Here is a 24,626-nt window from a genome sequence, read left to right as displayed (position 1 = left end):
GCTGTAGCAGTTTGGTATTGTTTATGAATTCTAAAAATAGATATTGCATTGTGTTTGTAAACTGGTCTTTTCATCTGGGCACATTAGATTGTAATAAATTCAGAGGTTTCAGGGACTCAAAGGAAATGATACAGCAGAGGAGAGAGTTGGAGTTTTGATGTTGGACCCCCAGGAAGTAAATACACAGGAAAAGAACATGGAGGAATAGAGATGGCTCCATAGAACATGGGAGGTCCAGGGTTCAAACCCAGGGCCTCCTGACCTATATGGTGAACTGGCCCACTCACAATGCTGATGCACAAGGAGTGCCCTGCCACGCTGGGGTATCCCCCACATAGGGGAGCCCCATGTGCAAGGAGTGCACCCTGTAAGGATAGCCGGCCTGTGTGAAGAAAGCACAGGCTTCCCAGGTGTGGCACTGCACACACGGAGAGCTGATGCAGCAAGATGACGCAACAAAAAGAGACACAGATTCTGGGTGCTGCTGACAAGAATCCAAGTGGACACAGAAGAACACACAGTGAATGGACACAGAGAACAGATAACAGGTGGGGGGAGAGAAATAAATAAAAAATAAATCTTAAAAAAAACAAACAAAAGATAAAAGACAAGCAAAGACACAGGAAATAATGCCCCACTCATAGGAACAAGATACAAATTTAGAAATCATCAATGTAAAAGACTGTACTTTGGATATACTGGACAGATTTTAAAAAAGATCTTCATTATGCTCAAAGAGATAAAAGAAAATGCAGAGGAAGAACTAAAAGATATAAGGAAAGAGATGAATGAACAGTATGAGAATATCAATAAAGAGATAGAAATTTTTAAAAGGAACAAAATAGAAATACTGGGTTGAAGACTACAATAACTGAAAGGAATACTCCCTAGAGGGTTTCTACAACAGATTGGACCTGGCAGAGGAAAGAAGCAGTGTGATTGAAGACAAGACAATAGAAATGCTTCAGGCTGAGGAGCAGAAAGAAAAGAGAATGAAAGAAGTGAACAGAGCCTAAGGCATCTATGAAACACCATCAAGCATACCAATATATGCATTATGGGAGTGCCAGAAGGAAAAAATAGAGAGAAAGGGGCAGAAGGAATAGTCAAAAAACAATGGCAGGGAACTTCCCAAACTTAATGAAAGACATGAATATATACAGTGAAAACCCAACAAACCCCAACAGTGTAAACTCAAAGAAAAGCAAACCCAGACACATAATAGTTAAACTGTTGAATATAAAGGATAAGGAGAGTGCTTTGAAAGCTGCAAGAGAAAAGCAACATCTTATGTACAAGGGATCCCTAATAAGATTAAGTGTCAGTGTCTCATTAGAAACCATGGAGACAAGAATTCAGTGGGGGTGAAGTTATTAAAGTGCAGAAACATCCACCCTCTTCAAATGCCAGGGCAAACTCACCCTCTCTGTACACGTGGCTGGGTTCCTCTCTTGGCCCAAGGAAATGTCTTATATCCAGATCTCAGCTTCCATGGTTTTCCTCTTAAAGCTGTTTTCCCTCACATATCTACTGTTGATGTCCCTTTTAGTCAAAACAGTGGTTTTGTTTATACAACTCTCTCAAAAAACTTGTTGGTTTAGCATGCAAGAAGCAGGGGTCCAAGCCATTAAACAGTAAGACTTTCCATCAGTCTTTCCTAGATAACTGCATTTTCAATCCTGATTTACAAGTTCCAAGTTTAGTTAATTCCTCAAATGGGGCACTATTGTCTGGGGGCTTGATTTCTAGAGGTTTGGAATTTCCACAATCAGTTTCTGTTTTCTTTGTACCCAACAATTCAGTTCTCAGCTTATTTTTCTTGTCTACTAGCATTTTACTATAAGATGTGAGGAGAAGCCAAGCTGTATTCTCTGAGTTTACTCTGGAAAGCTCTTCAGCTAAATGTCCAGGCTCACCATTTTCAAATTCTGTCTTCCATAAAACATCAGGGGTTAATCTTGCAACTTTAAAACATGGATTGCCTTTCTTCCAGTTTCCAATAATAATTTCATCATTTACTTCTAAGGCCTCATAAAAAAGTATCTTTAGCATCCATATTCCTACCAACAGTCTCTTCAAAGCACTCTAGGTCTTTTCTATCAAAATCTCACAATTCCTCCAAAAAATACCCCTACCCATTTATAAAACCATCCCACGTTTTGGTAATTGCAAAAGCACAACCCACTCTCTGGTATCAAATTCTGTATTAGTCAGTCAAAGGGGTGCTGATGCAAAATACCAGAAATCAGTTGGTTTTTATAAAGGGTATTTATTTGGGGTAGAAGCATACAGTCACAAGGTCATAAAGAATAAATTACTTCCCTCACCAAAGTCTGTTGCCACGTATTTGAACAAAATGGCTACTGTCTCTGTGAGGGTTCAGCATTCCTCTTCAGGCTTCATGGTCCCAGCTTCCTCTGGTCTCAGCTGTAGGCTGCTTTAAGGCTTGTGTCTCTCCCTGGGGCTCATTTCTTTCTGGGCTCAGCTGCTCTGTCCTCTCCACAAGGTCAGCTGTAGACTATCAGGCTCTCTCTCTTCCTGGGACCTCTGTTATGTCTATAGGTAGATGCTCTATCTGTTGAGCCAAATCCGCTTTCCATCTTCTATCTTTTACTGCACATTGTATGTTTTCAATATTTTAATGGGTTAACTCTGGGATTTGATCCCTGAGCTGTCTGTTCCTTAAATTTTTATCCACATAGTGATATGAAAGAATTTCTTTGAGTGCCAGAAGCTTATGAAAATAAGTGAACCATTGCAAAAAAAAAAAAAAACACCTTTCACAGTCTTTTCAAATTGGCTCTGTGTTACCTGGTGCTCTCCTTCAGAGTTAGACTCCTATAAAGAAGATGAGTCCAAAAAGAATGTGAAGTGCAGGGTCCTCTGCATATTTTCTGAGCCTACGTTTTTTCCTAGGTTTGTGCTCATGGCATTAGGAATGCCCCCCTTTATAGGAATCTAAATGCCCTCTCCACTCCCTATGAGAGAGACTTTCCCCCTTCCTGGAGCTCAATTTCGTCTTAATGCTGGTAATCCTTTGCCCCAGTCTGTTTCGACTTCATTGTTTTTTTACACTACTTTGGCTGTCCACAAGCTGCTTCTGCCTGCAAGACAAGTTATGAAAGAGTGAGCCCCAGGTGAGTTTCCTGGTTCAGTCTTTCAGACTACCATATGATAGACTGGCACAGACATAATAGCATCCTCGTAGAAGCATAGGGACTATTCAGCTCCCAATGGAACAGGTCAAGGACCCCAGTGGAAGCACAATGTGGCACTACACCCCTTGGGGAGGGGATTAAGGATGGGCCAGCAAGGGCACCAGTAGCTTCTCCTACCATTTTTTTTCCAAATTGATTTTATTGATACATGGTAATAAATCATATGATTCATCCAAAGTGTAAAATCAATGGTATTTGGTTTAATCACATAGTTATGCATTCATCACTTCAATCATTAGCAGTACAGTTTCATTATTTCAATACTACTACTAATAATAAAAAACAGAAAAGAAACAAGATATTTCTTCATCCCTCAGTCTCTCTGTTACCCCTGCTGTACATAGCAGCTATTTCTGGCTATTGCCTATTCATTTATTTGGCAGTTTTATTGAGATTTATAAAGCTGTTTTTCTTTATTCAGCACTTTCCCAGTTACTGAACTCTTTAATTTTTTTCCTTGAGTTTACAGAGAGATGGCTGTGCCAGTTTTTGCTACTTGTTCAACTATTTCATGAGGAACAGCACCCTGGAGATCTTACACCACCACCGAGGTCTACGTTGTTTTGTTTTGTTTTTTCCCCTCAAGAAAATGCATAGTTATGCTAAAAAAAAACTACAAAAAAATATATAAGGTGAATAATCTCCCTCCCACACCTGCATCTAACTATCCCATTCTCACCATTGCCCCATCCCTATAGAGGAAAACACAGAAACTAGTTCCTTGCATGCTCTTCCAGTTTCTTAATGCAAATGAAAGTTACTGTGATAATGTATTTCTTTTCTATTCTTTTTTTTTTATAGAGTATAATGTTTGTCAAATTTCCCTTTGGGTTTCTATATATTAGTCAGGGTATTAAAGTATAAACAAATTCATAAATTGAAATTATTTTAAAGAGGAAAAAGCTAGAATAGCAATTTTATTCTAGTGAGACCATTTAACAATAAAATTGAGTAATTTTGTGACAGAAATTATCATATTGCAATGCATTACATTAATTCAAGATTTTCTTTCAAGTTATCCATACACAAATTTTTATATACAATTGTTAGTGCTTGTTACAGATATAAGATTAGTAAGTTAATATATTCATTTTTGGAGTGTTTGTTATAATGTATTCTTTTATATATTTTTAAAAATGTATTTGTTGTTTTGCACTCACTGTCTGATCTCTGTGTCTGTTCTTCATTGCATGCTCTCTATGTCTGCTCATCTTCTTTTTAGGAGGCACTGGGGAACTGAACCCAGGACCTCCCAATCACTTGAACCACCTCCATTCCCAGCTTGTTGTGTCTCTCGTTATGTTTCCTCATTGTGTCAGCCCACTGTATTGCTCATCTTCTTTAAGAGGCACGGGGAACCCAACCCAGGACTTCCTGTGTGGTAGGCAGGCACCCAACTGCTTGAGCCACATCCGCTTCCCATAATGTGTACTTATTTTCCTCTTTTTCACACAAAAGGTAGACAACTATAACCATGTTCTGAACCTTTTCTTTTGCTTAATAATAAAATTATGACTTAATTAGCAGTTGTTTATTGAGTAATTACCACCTGTCAGACACTGGGCAGGGCACTGTGGAACATATACAGATGAATAAGACATAATCCAATAATTTATAATCTAGTGACAGAGTCTGACAGTCTCATCCATAAATTATAATGTAGAGGCTGTGTGCTTTAAAATAAAGAAAGCCAAGAAGCAATGAAAGGGAGCAATGAAAGAAGCACAGAAAGGGAGATGCTGAATCCAATCCTGGGGACTCATAGTGGAGGTGGCATCCATGGATAGGATTCTAAATAGAGAGTTGGGAAAGTGGGGAGTTGTCCACGTGAAGGTCAAAGATCTAGAGCTGGGAAAGTTCTAGTATATACTGTGGTGTGAAAGGTAGAAGCCTAGGGGATGGGAGGGGATATGACTGGAAAGGCAGTGTGTGCAGTGGGAAGCACAGAGAACTTGAGATCAAGAAAACTGGATTCACGTCCTGATGCTACCCCCTATTAGTTAGTAGGTTCTTCTCTGTAAATGGAGGTAAAAATCATTATCTCCCAGAATTGTTATAAGGTTTAAATTACTGAAAACAATGTAAATGATTAAGGATCATACAGTAAGTTATTAAAGCTGGAAAGGTAGATAGAGATTTGATCCTGGGAGGCATAATGTAGAATTTAGACTTTATTCAGAAACTTCAGAGAAGGGAGTACTGAAGAGTTTGGGATGAAGAAGGGGCTTAAAGGACTGAGAAGAAACAGAGCAGGGGGTTGTATGTCAGACATCACTGAATGGTATAAGACTGGTATTAAAACCTTATCTCTTGGGATGCATGGGTGGGAGGCAGTTCTCCAGGGCATGCATTTAGGGTATATGGATATGTATGGATGTTCGCTGGGTATTGACATAGTGGGTTGAGTTTTACAAGACAACTGAGGGAGTGCTGAGTTCCCATCCTGAGGAGCTCTGGCGCATTCCCCAATGGAAAGCAACAATCCCCCAAGTGCAAGGGCAACACCAGTGAAGAAGGATGGTCTAATGATGGGCCCTTGATACTGATGACTGTGTTTATGAGCCTGTGTGCTTGAAATTTCAACTTGGCTTAGATCTGCAGGGTGCCTAAAAGTTACCTCCTGAGAACCTCCATGGTGCTCAAATGTGTCTACTCTCTAAGCCAAACTCAGCATATAAATGCATTACCTTTCCCCCATGACTCCGGGGGAGGAGTCTCCCTGGCACTGAGGGATTACTACCAAGTACCAGCTGGTGATGCAACTAGAAAAAGACCTTGAATAAAAGGGGGAAATGGTAAAGACAAATGAGTTTATATGGCTAAGAGACTTCAAAATGAACCGGGAAGTCATCAGAGGGGTTGCGCTTACACACGTCTCAGCAGGATCCCAGAGACAGCCAAAGTAGACACAACCCCAGGTAGTGGTGCTCCTAAAGGCTATAGAGACACACAGATCCTATGGTCATGGCAGATGACTCTGGAGTTTGGTGCTTTGCCAGTGGGCCCTACTTTGGAATTTGTACTCCTGAGTGTGATGGAGTTGGATTCAGATGTGACTTCTCTACACATGCCTCTTCTGTCACTTTTACTGAATTTGTGGTTGGCGCTGGGGTTGGTGTATGCTCAGGAGACTTGAATCTCTGGACTGTCCATGTGCCAATTGGGCCCTGAGCCTCAGTAGAACTGCAACACCTATTCTCCGGTTCGTTAGACTTCCCCAGGTCAGCTCACAGGGAGGTGAGGATGGTCAACTACCACACTAGGAAACTGAGAGAGTCTACAACTGCAAGCAGAAGAACTCCATCCATCAGCCATGTGGGATCTAAGCCCCCTCTTGATTTAGAGGTGGAGTGGACATCACCATTCCAAGGTCCTCAGGATGGAGAAATAAAATATGGATTAGAGTGGACTTACTGGTATTCTACTATAGAATTATTGTGACTCTAGCAATGGAAGAAATTGTATCACTGATGTGGAGACAGTGGCCACAGGAGTTGCTAAGGGCAGGGAGAGGGAGGGAGAGTTGTGATATGGGGGCATTTTCAGGACTTGAAGTTGTCCTGAATGATATTACAGGGACAGATGCAGGACATTATATATCCTGCCATAACCCATTGAATGGACTGGGAGAGAGTGTAAACTACAATGTAAACTATAATCTATGCAGTGCAGCAGTGCTCCAAATGTATTCATCAAATGCAATGAATGTACCACACTAATGAAAGAGGTTGTTGATGTGGGAGGAGTGTGGATGGGGGGTGGGGAGTTGAGTATATGGGAACCTCATATTTTTTAAGGTAACATTTTGTGTGATCTATATATCTTTTTAAAAAGGCAATAAAAAACTTATCTGATGATGAATGTACAACATTGTGATTATGCTAAAAGCCATTGATTATGCACTTTGGATAGAATACCCAGTAACAGCAGCTATGTACAGTGGGGGAAGCATAGAGAGGTTGAGAGGTAAGGAATTTTCTTGTTTGTTTGTGTGCCTGTTTTTTGTTTATTATTATCGAAATAATGAAAATGCTCTAATAATGACTGACGTGATGGATGCACAACTATTTAATTATAGCAAATACCATTATTGTACACTTTGGATGAATTATATGTTTGTTATATGTATCAACAAAACTGATTTGTTTAAAAAATCTTATCTCTCGGTTACCAGTAAAAACCAACCCTATGTCAAGTAAACCTTTATTATAAAAATAATTTATAGTTTTACTTTGTAATGCAGTTTCATTTGGCAGTGGCTATAACTGGATGACTATAACTGGATGATGGTGTCCTAGGATTATAACAGTTTACTCAATCGTCATTCATTTGTTCATTCAACCAACATCATCTAACATGGAATTAGGCACTTGTACCAGGCTTGTGGCACAAACCATCCCGGGAAAGCTGACTGAAGAAGGTCTTATGAGTTCCTGAACCTGGTGAGTCCCAGTCCTATCCCAGTGCCTCTCTGGGACATGATGGCAAAGCCTGAGAAGAGCTGTCCTCTTCCTTGAATCTCACAGTCAGTCACAGTCACATCTTTTACAGGTTTTCAGCTCCCTGCAGTTGGAAAGGAAACAACCATGGCAGGGCTGAAAAAAAGAAAGAGTCAGGTCAAGAAGTGAAGTGATGGAAACCATATATCTGATAGGGGTTTAATATCCAGAATACATAAAGAACTCCTACAACTTAACAACAAAAGACAAACGACCCAATTTTAAAATGGGGAAAAGACTTGAATAGATGTTTCTTCAAAGAAGTTACACAAATGGCCAATAAACACATGAAAAGATGTTCAACTAGCCATCAGGGAAATGCAAATAAAAACCACAATGAGATACCATTTCATACCCACTAAAATGGCTATTTTTTTTAAAAAGAAAATAAATATTGGAGAGGATGGGGGAAATAGGAACACTCATATGTTGTTGGTGGGAATGTAAAATAGGTACAACCACTGTGAAAAACAGTTGGGGATTCCTCAGAAAGTAAAGAACTATCATATGACCTAACAATCCCACTTCTAGATATATAGCTCTCCGAAGAATTGAAAGCAGGGACTCAAATAGATATTTTCATACCAATATTCATAGTGGCACTATTCACAATAGCCAAAACTGGAACAGCCCAAATGCCCATCAACAGATGAATGGATAAACAAAATGAGATATATACATTCAATGGACTGTTATTAGCCATAAAAAGAAATGACATTCTGATGCATGCTACAACATGCATGAACCATGAAAACATCATGTTGAGTGAAATAAATTAGACACAAAAGGAAAATATTGTACAATCTTACTTACACGAAATAAGCAGAATATGCAAATTCAGTAAGTCAGATACTAGAATACAGGTTACCAGGAGCTAGTTGGGGGTGCAGAATAGTGAGTCAGTGCTTAATTGGTACAGTTTCTGTTTGGGGTGATAGTTTTGGCAATGGATGATGGTGAAGGAGGCATAACTTTGTAAATATAATTAACACCACTGAATTGTACATTTGGGAATGGATAAAAAGGGAAATTTTAAGCTGCTTATATGAGTCAACAGAAAAAAACAAAAACAAAAAACAAAGAACTGTACAACACAGAGTGTACAGTAAACTATGGGCTAATGTAAACTATGGGCTATAGGTAATGGTATATTTATAATAATATTGTCTCATCAATTGTACCAAAGGTATCACACACTACAAAACGTTAAGAATAGGGAAAACTGTGTGTGAGGGGGTGGCATATGGGGCTCTGTACTTTCTTCATGATTTTTCTGTAGAGAGAAAAATGGTAATGATGATGACAATGATGTCAACCAATAGTGTGGCTCATAAAGATCAGCCAAGAGAAGCTCCAGGGCAGAAATTGGGAATTAAGAATTCATGGTATATCATCATTTGGAGTCTTGGAGGTTCAAGATGAGGGAAAATGCCTCATTCTTGTTCGTCTCTCTCCTCCAGATTCTCCTGTAGCTTTGCAGCTTCCTGCTTTTAGAGAGCAGAAGATATGGATTGAGATGTAGTATAAATGTCACGGCAAACCTTACCAGTCTCTTTCGTGAGCTCAAGTGGCAGGGATGGCCCACCTCAGTCCAGCCGCTAGAAAATTCCTTGGCAACTTGGAAGCAGAATTCTCAGCTCAAAGTCATACTTTCACCCATGGGCTGAGCCAAAAATGATTCTGGACCATGGAAACATTCAGAGTAAAAATAGCCTATGGGGCATGCTGAGATGTTTCCAAGGAAATGTTCTCAGGGACAAATAAAATGTTTTTACTGGGAAAGTAATCACATCCATCATCCAAATCATCTCTGAAACGAAACAATAATTCAATCTCTGGTTATTTACACCTGCGTTGAAGTGGATGCTCTGCTGAGAAGGTTCTTGTTTCTTTCCACATGAATGGGGAATCCTTTGTTTTGGAGCCATGGCTTACTGTGAAGGAAAAGGATGTTTGGAAGGGAGAGAGATGATTTTTAGGCGAAGGGCCTGGGAATAGTTCTGCCTTTAGGGCCAAACTGAAAGGTGGAAGCACTCTCCTCATCGACCCTGACATAAGTTTTTGGATCATCCAAACCTCAGACTACATGGCACCAAACATCCACGTGAAAAATTCAATTAGGCACAGAAGCATGATTTTCTTAAAGGTCACTGAGATTTTTAAAACAACTTAAACTTTAGATTAATTTTTGTTGTTTATCCAAATATTTTGTTAAAGGGAAGAAAAGATAGAAGAAAATAAACTTGAGTCCTCAGGTAGAGTGCAGAACAAGAAAGGAGAGAGAGAAGGACATAGCCTGGTGTCCCCCAAATTCCCAGGGAGACGAAACTTTCTAGGGAAGTTTTATAGAACTGACAGGAGCTGTCAAAGTACATGAAAAGGGTCACATACATTGTGAAACATATGACATTCTATGTAAAAGTCACGTTGTTCGTTAAGATAAGAAACCAAAACTCAGAAAGCTAGGAACAGCTTGCTATGATGCAGCTGTAAATGACCTTTCAAGCTTACCCTTGGGGAGATCCCAGCCACAGCGATATTACTATCATAGGTAATCAGGTTCCCAATCCCCATACTTCTACTCCAAACATTTTGGATGAGATACATCTACAACAGACTGGACTATTTGAGCCATAGGACCTCAGGTTCAGTTATGTGATTAATTCTTGACCTGACCATTCAGATCAGATTCCTGGTTTTCCTTATACTTGCCCTTGGCAAGTAAAAAATGATGCAGAAAATTCACTGATAATTTGGGTACCAGGAAGATCACCCAGGAGACTGGATGGTGTAGAGAAGCTCTGTGGAGTTGTAAACTCAGGGAGATCTTCCTGCCATACTTCCCCTGTTTTCCTTCTCTGTCCACCCCGCCCCCACGTCTCTGACCAATCCAAACTTCTCAGGGATACTCTCAAAGGTGCCCAGGAGGGAAGTGGATGTGGCTCAAGTGACTGAGCTCTGGCGCACACTGCATGGGAGGTCTGTGGTTTGGTTCCCGGTGCCTCCTAAAGAAGACAGCGAGCTGGCGTGAGGGGCAGGCGCCCCTAAGTTGACACAACAAAATGACTGCAACAAGAGACACAGGAAGAAAAATCTGAGGAGAGACACAACAAAAGCATGGAGGAGAGGCTGCCAGTGCCTCCGCAAGAGATAGGCAAGACAGCAAGCTGATGTGACCAGCAGGTGCAGCAAGCTGACACAGCAAGAGACACAGCAGGAATAACATAATGAGAGACACAGCAAAGGGAACGGTCGTGGCTGATATGATTAACATTCCCCTTCCACATCAGAGGTCCTGGGTTCAATCCCGGGCCCCCGGTACCTCAAGATTAAAATAATAATAATAATAAAGGAACTACCTCCATGCCTCCAGAGTATCAATTTACCCTCTCTGAAAAACCGCCAGATTCTTTCCCTCTCCCTGTACATCACTCAACCACACAAGACAAAAGTTGTGAAAGTCAGAAGATATTTTGGAAATTCAAAAGCACCACACAAATACAAGAGGGCTTTCTCCCTATGCCAAGTAAAAACCAGTATGGCTAGAACTTGAAATCAACTCCACCACAGCTCCTGAGCGATGCACAGGCTCTGCTTCAGGCCAGTGCAGGGCCCATGCAGGGAGGCAGGGTGAGAGCTGGTGTGCTGTGTTAACCTGCTGGGATAGGGGAGTATGACCTGGGAAATAATGGCAGATCTTATTGCTCCCTGGGCTCAGCATGTAGCTGCACAAGTAGCACTGGGTTTCCTTCCTCTTGAATATTAAAATGTCTTGTAATGTTCCCTCCATGTCCCAGATTATGATATGGAGCTAGAAATTAGAATTCTATTTCAACACCGTGTGGCACCTCTGCTTTGGGGGTTGAAATAATGGTTTTAACAAGCTGGCTCCACGCACCTCTCACCAGTAATGGAAGTTCTAAGCCAGGAAAACAGAGTGCTTCTTTTTTTTCTCTCTCTCTTCCCTACCCCGCCCTTCCCCCAGTGTCTGCTCTCTGTGTCCATTCGCTGCGTGTTCTTCTGTGTCCGCCTGTATTCTTGTCAGCGGCACCTGGAATCTGTGTCTCTTTTTGTTGCATCATCTTGCTGCACCAGCTCTCCGTGTGTGCGGCACCATTCCTGGGCAGGCTATACTTTCTTTCGTGCTGGGCGGCTCTCCTTAAGGGCACACTCCTTGCGTGTGGGGCTCTCCTACCAGGGGACACCCCTGCGTGGCAGGGCACTCCTCGCACGCATCAGCCCTGCGCATGGGCCAGCTCACCACACGGGTCAGGAGGCCCTGGGTTTGAACCCTGTACCTTCCATGTGGTAGGCGGATGCCCTATCAGTTGGGCCAAATCCACTTTCCAGACTGCTTCTTGTTAAAAGACCATGGGCCAATAAATTTCCCAAGTCACAAGTCAGCTTCCAAATCAAAACTCAGGAGAATTGGTTCCATCTTCTGGCCCTAAGTGCTGGGCCCCTGATCCCTACAGACCCTGACCATTGACTTCACAGCTCTTCTTTGCCCCTGCTCACTGCTCTTGTATTGGGGCATAACTTGCAGACGAGACTGCGCCCCAGGACTGGGTCAGTAGAGGGAGGCTGCAGGGAGGACCAGAGCCATGGGTCCTGATATCCTATCATAAGTAAACACAAATCTCCACTGTACCAAAGATCCAGATCATTAGAGATTGCAAAATAAACTTTTTATAGAAATTCAAGAAAATGTAATCTCATTTTTTAATCTGTTGGATTTTTCTCCCTGTTAAATCTGACTACACACATCAGTTACGGGGAATTGAGGCTGGTGTATGGATAATTCAGTTTTTAAAAACACCACATAACTACTGAAGTTAAACATATGCCTACCTTATACCCGAGCAACTCTACTCTTAAATATATATACACAAGGGAAATGCATCATGGGTCCATCAAAAGACTTGTTCAAGAATATTCATAGTAGCATTAGTTATAATAACCAAAAAATGGAAACGACTCAAATGTCCATCTACAGGTCAATGTTTAAATTAAGTGTGGTATGTCCATACAATGGAAAAGCATAGAGAGCAATTTTTTTAAAACAAACTATTGATACATGCAACAACATGGATCACAGATATTACGTTGAATGAAAGAAGCCAGACCCAAAAGACTGCATACTGTATGACTCTATTTCTATGAAGTCCAACAAGAGGCAGAACTATTCAGTGCTGACAAAAATCAGAATAGCAGCTACCTCTGGATTATTGGCTGAAAGTATGTTATACCTCAAAAAAGGGAGAAAAGCTTTTTAAAAAATCCACAGTACATTTTTGTCTCACAGTCACTAACTGTCAAATATTTACTCTAGGTCTCTACAAATCAAAGATAATACCCTAGCAGGGGAAGATTCCATCTGGTTTGGGGTGGTCCGCAGCCCCTTCCTCACTTCCTCCTCCTAGCTAATTCCTGCATTGCGCCTTTTCTGTGTAAGCAGATATAGGCTTGCAGGAGGGTGAGGGAAGTGTTAAAATTTTTTAAAGTGCACAAATCTTAAATATTCAGCTTAATGAATTTTTTATATGTGTATACACTGAGGAACCACCACCCATTTAGAAACATGGGACATTTCGAGCAACCCAAGAAGTCCTCTTCTGTTTTTTCCCAATCAGTACCAGGTTGGCGGTGGGGGGTAGGGTGGATTTAACCTAAAAGTTTTGAAGCATTCCATTCCGGGGAAGTTCAACCCTCATCTCCCCACCAAACATACTCAGGTGCATAACAACATTCTCTTTCTCTTTTGCGAATTATTTTTAAAAGTAAACATGGAAAAGATCTAAATGTCTGATAAGTAGGGAAATGTTTTTCCAAATAATGGCACATCTGTTGGATTGAATACCATGCAATCATTAAGATCGTGCTTTTAAAGAATGTTCACATTCTTGTATTAAAGAGGCAAGTTACAAAAAATTTCATACGGTATCTCAATTTTGAAATATACACGTGTTCAAGGAAAAATAACACCAGAAGAGAATACAACAAAAGATTAGCTTTGGTGAACTTTGGATGGTAGGATATTAGTTGATTTTTATTCTCGTCATTAAATTTTTTTACTCTATTTTTGAAATTCTTAATAATGAGAATGTATTACTTTTCTAATAAGGAGACAAAACAGTTTTCTTTTTAAATGTAGGGACGACCTAAATGACCAACATTAGAGAAACGGCTTCCTAAAGGTTTATCATTAATTTCATGGAATATTCTGCAATTTTAAACAGCATTTAAGAAGACTTCAATAAGGTGGGAAATTCGGAAATTCTTATGACATAATATTTGTATGTCGTGTTTTCAAAACAGGAGAGAATGCATATAACTATGCTGTAGCAGCGGTTTACAAATTCTAAAACACGGGCATTGAAAAAAAACGGAATTTTTAAAAAGTGTGTTGTTTATAGCAAGTTATAAAAGTACCGTGTTTAAGCCCCACAGTCCATAATCTACCATCTGGATAGGTTGTGTTGTGTTTGTTTTTTAACTTTGAGATTTTTTTTAAAAGGGCAGAAATGTTGGGGGTACTTACTTCAATGTGTGCAGTCTGAAGATTTGGGGAGTGGTGTAGATGTGGCGACTTTTACTCTGAATCAGATTCCTCCGAAACTGCTGTATCTCATAAATACTGTAAATCCTTAACTTTCATAAACGCCAACAGAGAACCACCACGAAACTACCCAAGCGCCAGATTTAAGACCATTTCTGGGAAGTTCACTCTGCGAGACTGTTGCATTTATTTTTTTCCAAATCCACGCTTTCGCCGGGGATGGCATCCTTCCTTCTCCCGTAGAGAGCTGGGGCGTGGGCGGGGTGCGCGCCTGAACAGCAGCCCACCCTGCGGCCCTGCTCTCGGCCTCTCCGCTCCCCCCACAATGTCCCGAGGGCTTGTGACCCTCTTCCTCCGGAGGAGGCCGTATAGCCCCACTTGCCTGAAAGGAAGCGCGTCGCTGACCTTGACTCAGGACCCCAGGTCAGACAAAGGGAGCAGGGGTGGTGGGTATTTTTCCAGGGCCTCGAAGTTGAGGAGGGAGCAAGACCCTTTGCTCCTAGACCGGTGGTCGCAAAAAGCCGAAAATACTCCAACTATTCCCTCAGGCTTCTTTTCCCATTTGCCAGTGAAAATCTGCCTCCAGGCGTCGTGGGTAGCCCCTAATAAGGCGGCCGGGAGCTCTTCCGGCCCACTCGTCATTCCGGCGCCAGGAACCCGGCGCTGAGCCGCTGCGGCTCCGCGCGCCGAGGGAAGGCCCGGGTCGCGCAACGCCGCGCGGGTCGGGGAGCAGCGCCCGCGCCCGGCCTCCCGGCGCTCGGCGGTGCCCTTAGAGAGGATTTCACGGAGTCAAGGAGAGACCTTGGGCTCGGGTCCTTGATCTTCGCTTGCTCCGCGACCCTGGATTCTTAAACAAAACAACTAACACAGTCTCAACTTCTCTTCCTCCGCCGGGGGCGGGTTGCCGCGAACCACCCTCCAGCCCTTCCCCCGCCCGCGCCCCCCAGGCCGGGAGTTCTTCGTTCTGGGAGCCGGAGACTCCACGTTTGCCAAGAAGCTTCCAGATCTGAGGAGGCTCTGCAGGGCTCGGCGGCGGCTCTCTGGCAGCCCGGGACCCGGGGCGGCGGGCGGCGACCCGCCGCGACGACCTCGCCGAGGGAGGGGCTGCTTTTAAAACAGTCGGCGGCTTCAGGGCGACCTACTCGAATGGTCTCTAGTAATTAATCTCACTTAGCTATTATTCATTTGGTATTTTTACATTTATGTTTATCCTATTGAAAAAAGATTTGAAGTATTTTACTGCCTAAAGTGCGGTAAGATGGGACATAAATTGCAAACGAAGGGGACAGCACATTATACGGATCCTGACTAACGTGTGGGTCTAACGCGTCGTGTGGCCTCAGTACCCGGTTTAAAACGCAGACAGAGCAGAGTTCTCCTGTTGAGATCACAAGTCTTGGGTAGAGCAGGACAGGCTTTGGGGGGGAGAGGCTCGGCCCCTCGCGTTCGGTTCTTCCACCCGTCCCCCACCTTCTCTGTCCCCTTTCCCCCACCCCTCCGCGTCCCGGGCCAGCTCCCGCAGGGGTGAAGGAATGTTTATGGCCGGACTCAAGTTCAATGACAAAACGCTGCAGGGAGGGGGAGGGGTGACGAACTTCTACTTCACCAGACAAAGGCGGGGCGCAAATCCGAGGCGGGGGCGACGGACTGGGCCCAGCTGGGGTCGGGGAGCCGAAGGTACCCGAAGGAGCACGGACCCCGCTTGCCGCGAGCTGCGTTTCTGCTGCCCCGCCCGGGGGCTGCGGTGTGCTGCGGGTGGCGCCGGGGTGAGCGTTGGGTGCGCCCGGCCTGGGTGGGGGTAGGGTGACCCGAGCGGATGGGCGCCGAGATGCGTGAGCACAGCCCGGGCTTCGCCCTGGCCCTCCTGCCTTTCGGCAGCTCGGATCCCGGCCCTTCTCGCACTGCGCGCTGCGGTCCTCAGCCTCCTCCCCCCGAGTTTTTGCTCACATCTTTTCTCCCCGGTTGGATATTCTGAGCATCTTTCGAGATTCTTCTCCAGTGCAGCCTTTTCCTGGAAGCCTGGTGTGTATTGTGTCTTTTTCACTCCCTGTTCCCATGCGGCCTGATTGTAGACGTTTGAGAAGGTGTCTCTCCACCCCACAGTGCCACTGGTGGTGGATTATAGTCCCTGGGCCTTCAGCTGATGGATAGGGATGGTGCAGACCCAAGATCTGGCGGGACGTGAGGGGCAGGGCTCCGTGGGAAAGGAGATGGTATTTTAATGCTTTCATCCAGCCAACCACACCCTAAGTAAGTTTTCTCATGCAGTACACACTCTCTATATACGGAATAATAGGGATGGAGTAAATACGTGTTTAATCCCAAGTGTGCGCATGTCCCATTCTGCCCACCAACTGAGATGCATCCTGGTCTATGGATTTGGATGCACCTATGTGACCGCAGGGGGTGGCTCCAGAGGGAAGCAGGTGTGGTCAGTATCTGGAAGGTCCTGGTGGGGAAAGAGGTGTTGGGGGAGGTTCTCCTCCTTGGGGGGGGGGGGGGTCCGTGTCATTTAGAGCTCCTGCCTGGGGAGCCACGGAGCTCTAGGCCCCAGCGCTGCTGCTACAGGCTGAGTGACACCAATCAAGGAACTTACTCTCTGTTAACCTTAATTTCCTCATTTTATAAACTATTTGTTTGATTGTGGGTTTTGTCAGTGGGGGGCAGCGGCTCTGAAGGCACAGGCAAGAGTGGAGCTGGCCTGGGACGCTTAGGGGGATGGGAAAGTGCGGGTTAAACCTGGCCCACCCCAAGACATTCTAGTTCGCAGGTCAGTGGCTGTGGGCCTAGCCGGGTGGCCCCCGAGGCTGCTTCTTCCTGGACTCTGAGGCCCTGTGGGCAGGCGTGCTTACTGCGGCGTCCACTCCAGCGGCACTTCAGGTCCCAGCATTCTCCAGACCGTGGAGCTTCCTAATAGGTGCAGGAATAGAGGAAGGAAGGCAGGCATCTGGAGAGTAAAGGGTACTAATTGATTTTTTTAAGGAGCAGAGTTTTTCTCCTTGGGTTTGTTAGTAAAACCTCATCGCTATCATCATGATTAACTTTAGCCCAGTTTTCCAAGTATTTGTTAAAGTATTGTTATGGCTTTACATAAGAATAATAACTTAATAATAATACTAATTTTGTCAGTGCCAAGACCCCATCCAGTTGGAGAAATATATAAGGTCATATGGGAGGGGGGCTGCAGCCGGCGCTGACTGCCACCCGCACAGCCTCCCCCCTGCTGAGGCCGCACTGGTCCCGCGTGCAGCGAAGGGCTCTCCCTGTGCGTTCCAGCCCGGGCGGCGGCGGCGGCGGGTCTCTCCAGGCACCACCGAGGATACGCCCCGGTCGGGTGTCTCCGAGAGGGCCTGCAGCCCGACCCTTCCCTCGCCGCGGCCAAGACCGCGGAAGCCCCTAAATTCCTGTGAGACTTCCCTCCCCCCGGGCCTCCCTGAGGCGGGCCCCAGCCTGAGCGAGCGGTAACGCCTTGAGCCCCGCAGATGAGCCAGTTTACCTTTCTAGAAGTAGTAAAATGGACCGGACCCGTCCCTCGTCTGAAAAATGGGCGCACACACAGGGTCACGGCAGGGCTCGCTCATTCTCTCCACAAGGGCCGGGGCCTGGAATCCAGCTCGCGTCCAGGCGCCTGAAGCGGCAAGAGCGGCTCTGGAGGTTTCAGCCTCCCCCCTTAGGTTGGGGGAGGAACCGCGGGGCTCAGCACCGGGTGCCCTTCTCCCAGCAGAGCTCGGGGCGGAGCTCGGCGAGAGGGCGCAAAGCCCACGGCTCCCAACTCGTGGCAACGAAGACTGGAGTGTCTGCGCAGCCCGTGGCCTCCTCGCCTCCGCGCCGGCGTCGTCCAGCTGGTCTCCTGGTCCCTCTGGCCCTACCCCTGCCATTCGGCCTCCTTCCTTCCTTCCCAAAGCGAGAGTAGACATCTTTACCCTTCACCCCGCTTTTCTCAAACAAGCCCTAGGAGAGTTGGGGCGGGGGTGGCGGCGACCAACAGCCTGAAACATCAAGTTCAATGGCAAAGCCCCTGACCTTCTATCCACCCCCAGGCTGGGTGGCAGCAGACGCTGCCTTTCCCTCCCCATCATTCTGGGGGTGATGTAACTCTTTCGTTGTCCCCCCTCCCCTTCCATTTTGGGGACACTTCAGAGAAGGGGGAGAGCGGTGGAACTCTCCGTCCCCCCGAGCCCCCCCCCACACACACACACACAAGCACGTTTTCTACAAAGAGCAAACTGGTAGGCAGCTGGGAGAGGAAGAAAGGTTGGCATCGGTTCCCCATTGGACGTTTTAAACCTCCTTCCAGACCCAGGCCAGCGCCCAGGTGGGGGAGGGGCGGGGAGTTCGGCTCGGGGCGACAGTCCGAGGGCAGCGCCAATTCTTTCCACCCTCTTTTCCGGAGAGGGACTGTTTTTTAGGTGGATGAGAATATGGTATAATTTTATTTCAAAAACAACGAAATCTTCTGTCGCTCCCCCCACGCAGCAGTCGCCTCCGCGCTTTTCGCAAACTAACGGTAACGGATTCATTTATTTAATTGGACCTTGTAGCTCTTGGGTTTCTACTGGGGGGGGGGGGGGGCACGGAGAGTTTCCCCTGAAAGAAATCTAATTAAAGTGCAGCACTTAAATCTATGAATAAAGCTTTATTGAAGAGGAGGAGGGGGGCTGGAGACGGGGAGGGAGGGAGCAGGCGCGGCTATGAGAACTGGGGGGCTCCGTCTGGGACTTTCTCCTGCCGCAGAGGCAGTTGCCGGCCCTAGAATGACTCGGAGTCTGGGGGCTGGGGAGCAGCTTCTCGGTCCTCGGCGGCCTCGCGTGGTCCTGGGCGCCGGAAGCATTTGCCAGCAGAGTAAAGGACCCCGGAGCTGGAGTCTCTGGTTCGCTCTCCGCTGAGCTGCTGCCGGGACCTTGATTCGAAAAACAGCTTCCGGAGGTCGCGGCCACGCAGTTCTCCAATATACCCCCCTAATTCGGCCTCTGGGGGCCTAGCAAAACCCACCTGCTTTGGAATTGGAAGAGATTTCAGACCTGGAGCCAGCGTAGACGCGATCCTCTGTCCGGTTTCGTTGCGGGCTGAGACTTTCGGCCCAAGGAGATGAAGGGTAGGGGCGTAGAGAGCAACTCCAAGGAAAATTGTGTCTTGTGATAAGGCTCCCGGTGTATTTTCCGGAACATATGTGTATATTTGTGTTTGTTTGTCCGTGCCTGAATCTACTTATTTGGGAAAAAAACAGCTGCCGGCAGTGAACTGAGATGTGTAGATTTTGTTGTAATTTAGACACTCGAGGGAGAGAATGAAATATGGTTGGCCTCGGGGGTATAATTTGCCTAGAGTAAAATTGGTGTTTGGAAAGGGATTCCATAAAATGATTAATACAAAATGAAATTTAAAATATTTTTTGCACAGGTTCCGTACAAGTAAAACACACAGGAAAAAAGTACGGAGTCCACCGCAAATTGTAATCGTGAGGAAGACAAAGAAAATACTCCGGTGGAACGAAGCGGTGGACCGAGGGCAGATGGCGCCTCTGCCTTGCTTAGAGCCCTGCATGTTCTTCCTCCATTCGAGATGGCGCGTGCCACCTTCCTTGCCTTCCTCCTGGGTCTCTCGGCGGCGGAATCAATACATCTGCTGAGTCCCGGCCAAATTCCGAGGGACTGCGGGCCCTGGCGCTCCGGCACGCAGCCGAGAACCCCCCAATCCAGGAGGCTCCGCGGGAACCCCAGCGCTGGGTGGGGAATTCAAGCCGAGGCAATCCGCAGATTCCCCAGTAGTGGCGAGCCTCTGCCGGAAGGGGGCTCCCTTGTCTTTTTAATAGTCCAGACCCAATCAGGTAGCAAAATAAATCTCTTAGATCCCAAATCTTTTGTTTTGAAATTATTGCGAGTGCAAAAGTAGAGGAACCCCGAAACTTTAAGTCATTGGTCAATGGAATGAAGGAGTTCGAGCCCTAGGAATCCAGAGACTCGAGACCTCTGTCCCCCTCTGAACTCTACCAGAATCTCTCAGTTAATCAAGGTGGCCTTTTCCCATCCCCAAGCGGGGATCCCTCCCCCATGACGCCCCTCCCCCGTTTATCTCGCGCCTTCGCCACATGCCCCTTGGCGCTGAAGTTTTATCGCGTCTGCAGGCGGCGAGGGAGTGGTTTAGCACACCTTACCGCTGGTCCCGTTTATGGCTACCCACAGTGGGACCTGGTTTGCAGGGGAGCGTGGAAGGCCACAGGTGACCTACTCTTAGCGGGGCGCGTCACCGAAGAGCCTAAACTGGACCCCAGGGCTTGCGGGATTCTTAAAATCACGAAATCGATATCCCCACCCCACTTCCCCACACACGCTCTAAGGAGACCCACGGAGGAAGGGCAACCTCTAGCCTTTCCCCGCAGTCCGGGGCGGAGGGGTCTGATCCACTTCCCACATCTCTCTCTCCTGAGAGAGGAGCCAGGGCTGGGATCCCACCCGCGGTCCGCGGTCGTGAATAGTTCTGAGGAGCCGGCTCCCAGAGGGAAGCACAGCGGTAGTCAGCCACGCGGTGGCCCCCGGAATATCCATTTGTGCAGCCTGTGCGTTCGATCGTAGGGAGCGCATCCGCGGGGCCCCAGCCCGGGCTGCGCAAGGCCCAGCGCAAACCCGCGGGCTTAGCTACGCAGCCCGGCGGCGGCCCCCTAGGCTCTGGGCCAGGCCCACGATATCAGGGAGCCGCCACAGAGACGAGATCCCCCGGATCCCTCTCAGGGCCCCGCACTCCCACCCCCGGTTCTGCAAACAGCGGGGCTGCCCCAGTTTTCAGAAAATTGCACCATGGGTCTCTGTCTGCGTGGACCGGGAAAACAGTTGGCGCCAACCCCGCCCTCCACTCACTCGGGGTCTTGTGGATCGAACCAGCTGAAAGCGGAAAGGAGGTGAAGCCCGCAGCCAACGTTGCTCGGCGCCTGGGGGTTGCCCTCTCGAGCCCGGGGCTGGGCGGTTCTTCAGCCTGCAGAAGGGGCTACCGCATCCCCCAGGCCTGAGGTCCAGGAGGCGAGCAGAAGAGGAATGGGTGGTAGGGGGCCATTTTCTGGTTTCCTCTCCGGCGGGGTTATACCAACGTGTGCGGGACGGCCAGCGAATAGGCTGGTGTACTATTTTCTCCTTCTGTCACCGCTGTTTGTGACTGGAAGGGGCTGCGTCTACAAGGCTACAAATTCGTTTCATGCGGCTCTCAACTACCCAAAGAACCAGGACTGGCTTCGGTCACACCAGCAGAAATGTTAAGGGAAGATGAGGGGAATTTTCAGTTTCCCCTTCCACGTAGAGGCAGAAGGGAAGAGGTGAGAAATAGCGAATTATCCAGGCACTTTCTCAAACTCCGTTTCTCTGGAAGGAAGGAGGACAGACGAGAGGGACCGCTGGCTTCATTTTTACCGAACCCGAAAATCTACGAGTTGGGGATGGGGACTTCCGAGACCAGTGGGTACAATCCAAAGAATGGGGCATGAGGCCTCTTTCGTGGCCCATCCTGCCCAGCTGTCGACTTATAAACACTGAACTGGGCATTGTAGTGGCATGGGGTGAATCTGCCTTTTCTCTCTTCCAGGGCCCTCTTCTGTCACTGGGACAGATGTGGACTTTGTAAATTGGGAAGGGGATCCAAGTGGAAGCTGCCCTGCCATGGGTCTCCTTCCAAGTTTATTCATGATCAGCTCAATCCATGAAAGCGCTTTCTAAAGTGCCCTACAGAGCCCTAGATAGAATATATGAGGCTTATTTATCATGATAACTAGTACTGGTTATTGCCACTGTTGGCATGAATGATTATGACTGGGACATGTCCTTTGGGTCACGTTACCCTGGCAGAATGGGTTAGAACTCCTGGCCTCACTTGCTCTGTGGCTATATGGGGGTCCCTAGACCACCCCTGAGGAACAGTTCAGGGAACCTTGGCCTAGAAAGGGTGTCACTTCTGGAAAACCCTGAGCAGAGTTCTCGGGCTCCAGCCTGACTCTAGCAGGACCCTGGTCTTTTCAGGACACTTCCACTCCCCCTCCTCCCCAACCCCGCCAGGGAACTCCCTCAAGGGGTAGCGCTGGTCTTGACCTTGGCTAAGACCTTCTTCTCCTTGACCCTGCGGTTCTGAAACCAGATAGTGATCTGGCGCTCTGAGAGGCTGGTAGCTGCCGCAATCTTGCGCCTCTTGTCCTTGGTGATGAACTTGTTAGCTGCATACTCACGCTCCAGCTCCCTCAGCTGCCCCTTACTGTAGGGAATGCGTTTCTTGCGGCCTCGGCGGAAGGCACAGCCTTCAGAAGGGTGCTGCACACTAGAGTCTGCATGGTGAGAGGGGGAGGGAGAGAAAACAAGCTCAGACCCCCCCTCCCAGTCTGGGAAACCCAGGCCCCACAAGCCCGGCAGGCACATCTAGGTCACTCACAGGCGCATATGCAAAACTGCTCCCCCAAAGCACATGGGGGCACCCCCGCTTCCCGCTAGTTCTCTGATCACCATGCAGCCTTGAAAAGACAGGGCTCGCACAGGCCTCATTCACCCATCACTTCCCTCACACCCGCCATTCTGCACACACCCACCACACACAGCCAGGCCTTGGCCCACGGTCACATGCATCCACTCTCACATGCATTTCAGACCCTTGGCCACTCGTACATAGATTCTACAGGCCAATTCTGTACAGGAGAGAACACGTTCCTGTCTCCACTCCCAATACACACTCACACACCAATGCTCACGCCTAACTCATGGCTGCAAGAAATCTACATTTTTCTTTGGAAACTGAAAAACCCAGAGTTAGGGGTTGTATTCTCTATGCTACACAATATGCAACACCTCTCTCCCCCCACCTCACCCACATACTCAATCACACTGAATTGAGAGTTACTTAGCCTGGCCGCCACTCAACTACAAAGAGTGCTAAGACCCCAAATTATTAAAAGGCTGGTCCGAAGGCATCCTGGGGAAGAGAGCTGGTCTGGCGGCCCACAGGCTTTTGAGAGCACCCAGCTCAGGCTCCTCACACTGACCCCGTCTGGGGCCCCCACCTGGACCCTCCTTCTGATTCCTAACAGCCAACAGAGAAGCACTAGCTCCTCACCAACCCCAAGTGTCCCTCATCTTTCTGCCAGGCCAGCAGGGCCCACAACCCCATGCTCAGATCCAAGAAGTCCCATGGCAGTTACCTGCAAATGTCGCCTTCCAGAAGGGACCCGGTGGGTTCTGTTCTCCCTGGCAACACATCTGGCTGTTCCAGCCACCGGCGAGAGCCCAGGGTTGGTAACTGTCCACAGGCAGCAGGGTGTCGTGGCGGGGTTCCCCTGGGGTGCCCAGGGTCTGCACCACCGACACATCCAGGTAACTAGCCATAGGCTGGTAGGGTCCCGGGTACCCCGGATAGAAGGCAAACTCGGTGGGGCGACTGGGGTACTCCTCTCCGGCCGCTGCAGTCTCCGCGGGGTAGGCTGCCAGGGTGGCCGCCTGGGCACACGGTTTCAGCGAGCTCCGGGACACACGGCAGGAGTAGTACCCGCCTCCAAAGTAGCCGTAAGGCACCGGAGCCGAGGGTGCCCCCTGGGACAGCCCGGGGCATGGATGGCACTGCTTCGACGACTCCGCAGAGCCTGGTAGATCAAGAGGGGCGTAGCTGGCCGCGGGCATCAGCGTAGGCGCCGCCGGGTGGCTGGTCAGTGGGGAGTGGGCGACTAGATTCCGCCCCCCTCCGGCTCCCAGCAAGCCTTCGATATCCTTGGCCCCGTCCAAGGTGGCATAATTGCCGGGCTCCATGGGGCCGAGGGTCGGCTCATGGGGTGCTGGGGGCGGGGGATACAAGGGGACCCAGCTCGCTTTCCCCACCCAGGCCCAGGGAATCCAAAGCGTTTTAAATCGCTTCCAGTTCGCACGGCGCCTGCATTCGCTGGGCCCGGCCGTCTTGACGCAAGAGACGCAGGGGCCCAGGCACGCGCGCTGATTGGCTGCGGCCTGGGGGAGAGAAGCTAGTAAAATCCTCGCGGCAGAAATTGCGAAAATACTTTCCCTCCCTTTCTCCCCCCGCTCCCCCCACTTCGCTCCCTCTCTTTCTCTCTATTTTATTGCATTTAAAAACAACACGAGAGAAAAGGGAGGACCTGTCTTTTCCCTGCTACCCAGTTTGGAGGGATTCAGCTGGGGGGGTGGGGGGGAGAGGTGGGTGGCGCCGGGAGAGGGGACGAGGAGCCCGGCCCCACCTCCGTCGCGTTCTCTCCCTGGCTCTCTGTCTCTGGCGCTTTGGCAGGTTTAACGAGAGAATAAAAAGCTCTCCCTATAAAGCGACCATGTCGTGGGGGGAAGGGGAGCAGGGGGGTGGGGCAGGGAGGCCGCTCCAGGCCTGAAA

At 47.8% G+C, this 24,626-nt stretch overlaps 1 protein-coding gene across 1 annotated transcript; it reads right to left on the bottom strand.

Moving 5' to 3' along the window:
• Positions 1-20,110: 20,110 nt before the first annotated feature.
• HOXB13 (homeobox B13) lies at positions 20,111-24,237 on the bottom strand. The gene is made up of 2 exons (XM_004455377.5): positions 23,440-24,237; positions 20,111-22,575 (listed from the first exon to the last, which is right to left on the bottom strand). The coding sequence occupies exons 1-2, from the start codon at positions 24,038-24,040 to the stop codon at positions 22,322-22,324; spliced, it is 855 nt and encodes a 284-aa protein (XP_004455434.2). The 5' UTR covers positions 24,041-24,237; the 3' UTR covers positions 20,111-22,321.
• Positions 24,238-24,626: the final 389 nt, after the last annotated feature.

This window comes from Dasypus novemcinctus, chromosome 21 (assembly GCF_030445035.2).
Source record: "Dasypus novemcinctus isolate mDasNov1 chromosome 21, mDasNov1.1.hap2, whole genome shotgun sequence".
Taxonomy (NCBI): domain Eukaryota; kingdom Metazoa; phylum Chordata; class Mammalia; order Cingulata; family Dasypodidae; genus Dasypus; species Dasypus novemcinctus.
Note: the sequence above shows the minus strand (reverse complement) of the source record. Positions and strands in the feature narration are given on the sequence as shown.

Bases quoted from the DNA above. Each gene is read 5' to 3' on its own strand.
- HOXB13 (XM_004455377.5), bottom strand. From the start codon at position 24,040: ATGGAGCCCGGCAATTATGCCACCTTGGACGGGGCCAAGGATATCGAA. The intron at 22,576-23,439 runs GTAACTGCCATG...CTCACCATGCAG, and splicing joins CTGGAAGGCGACATTTGCAG to ACTCTAGTGTGCAGCACCCT.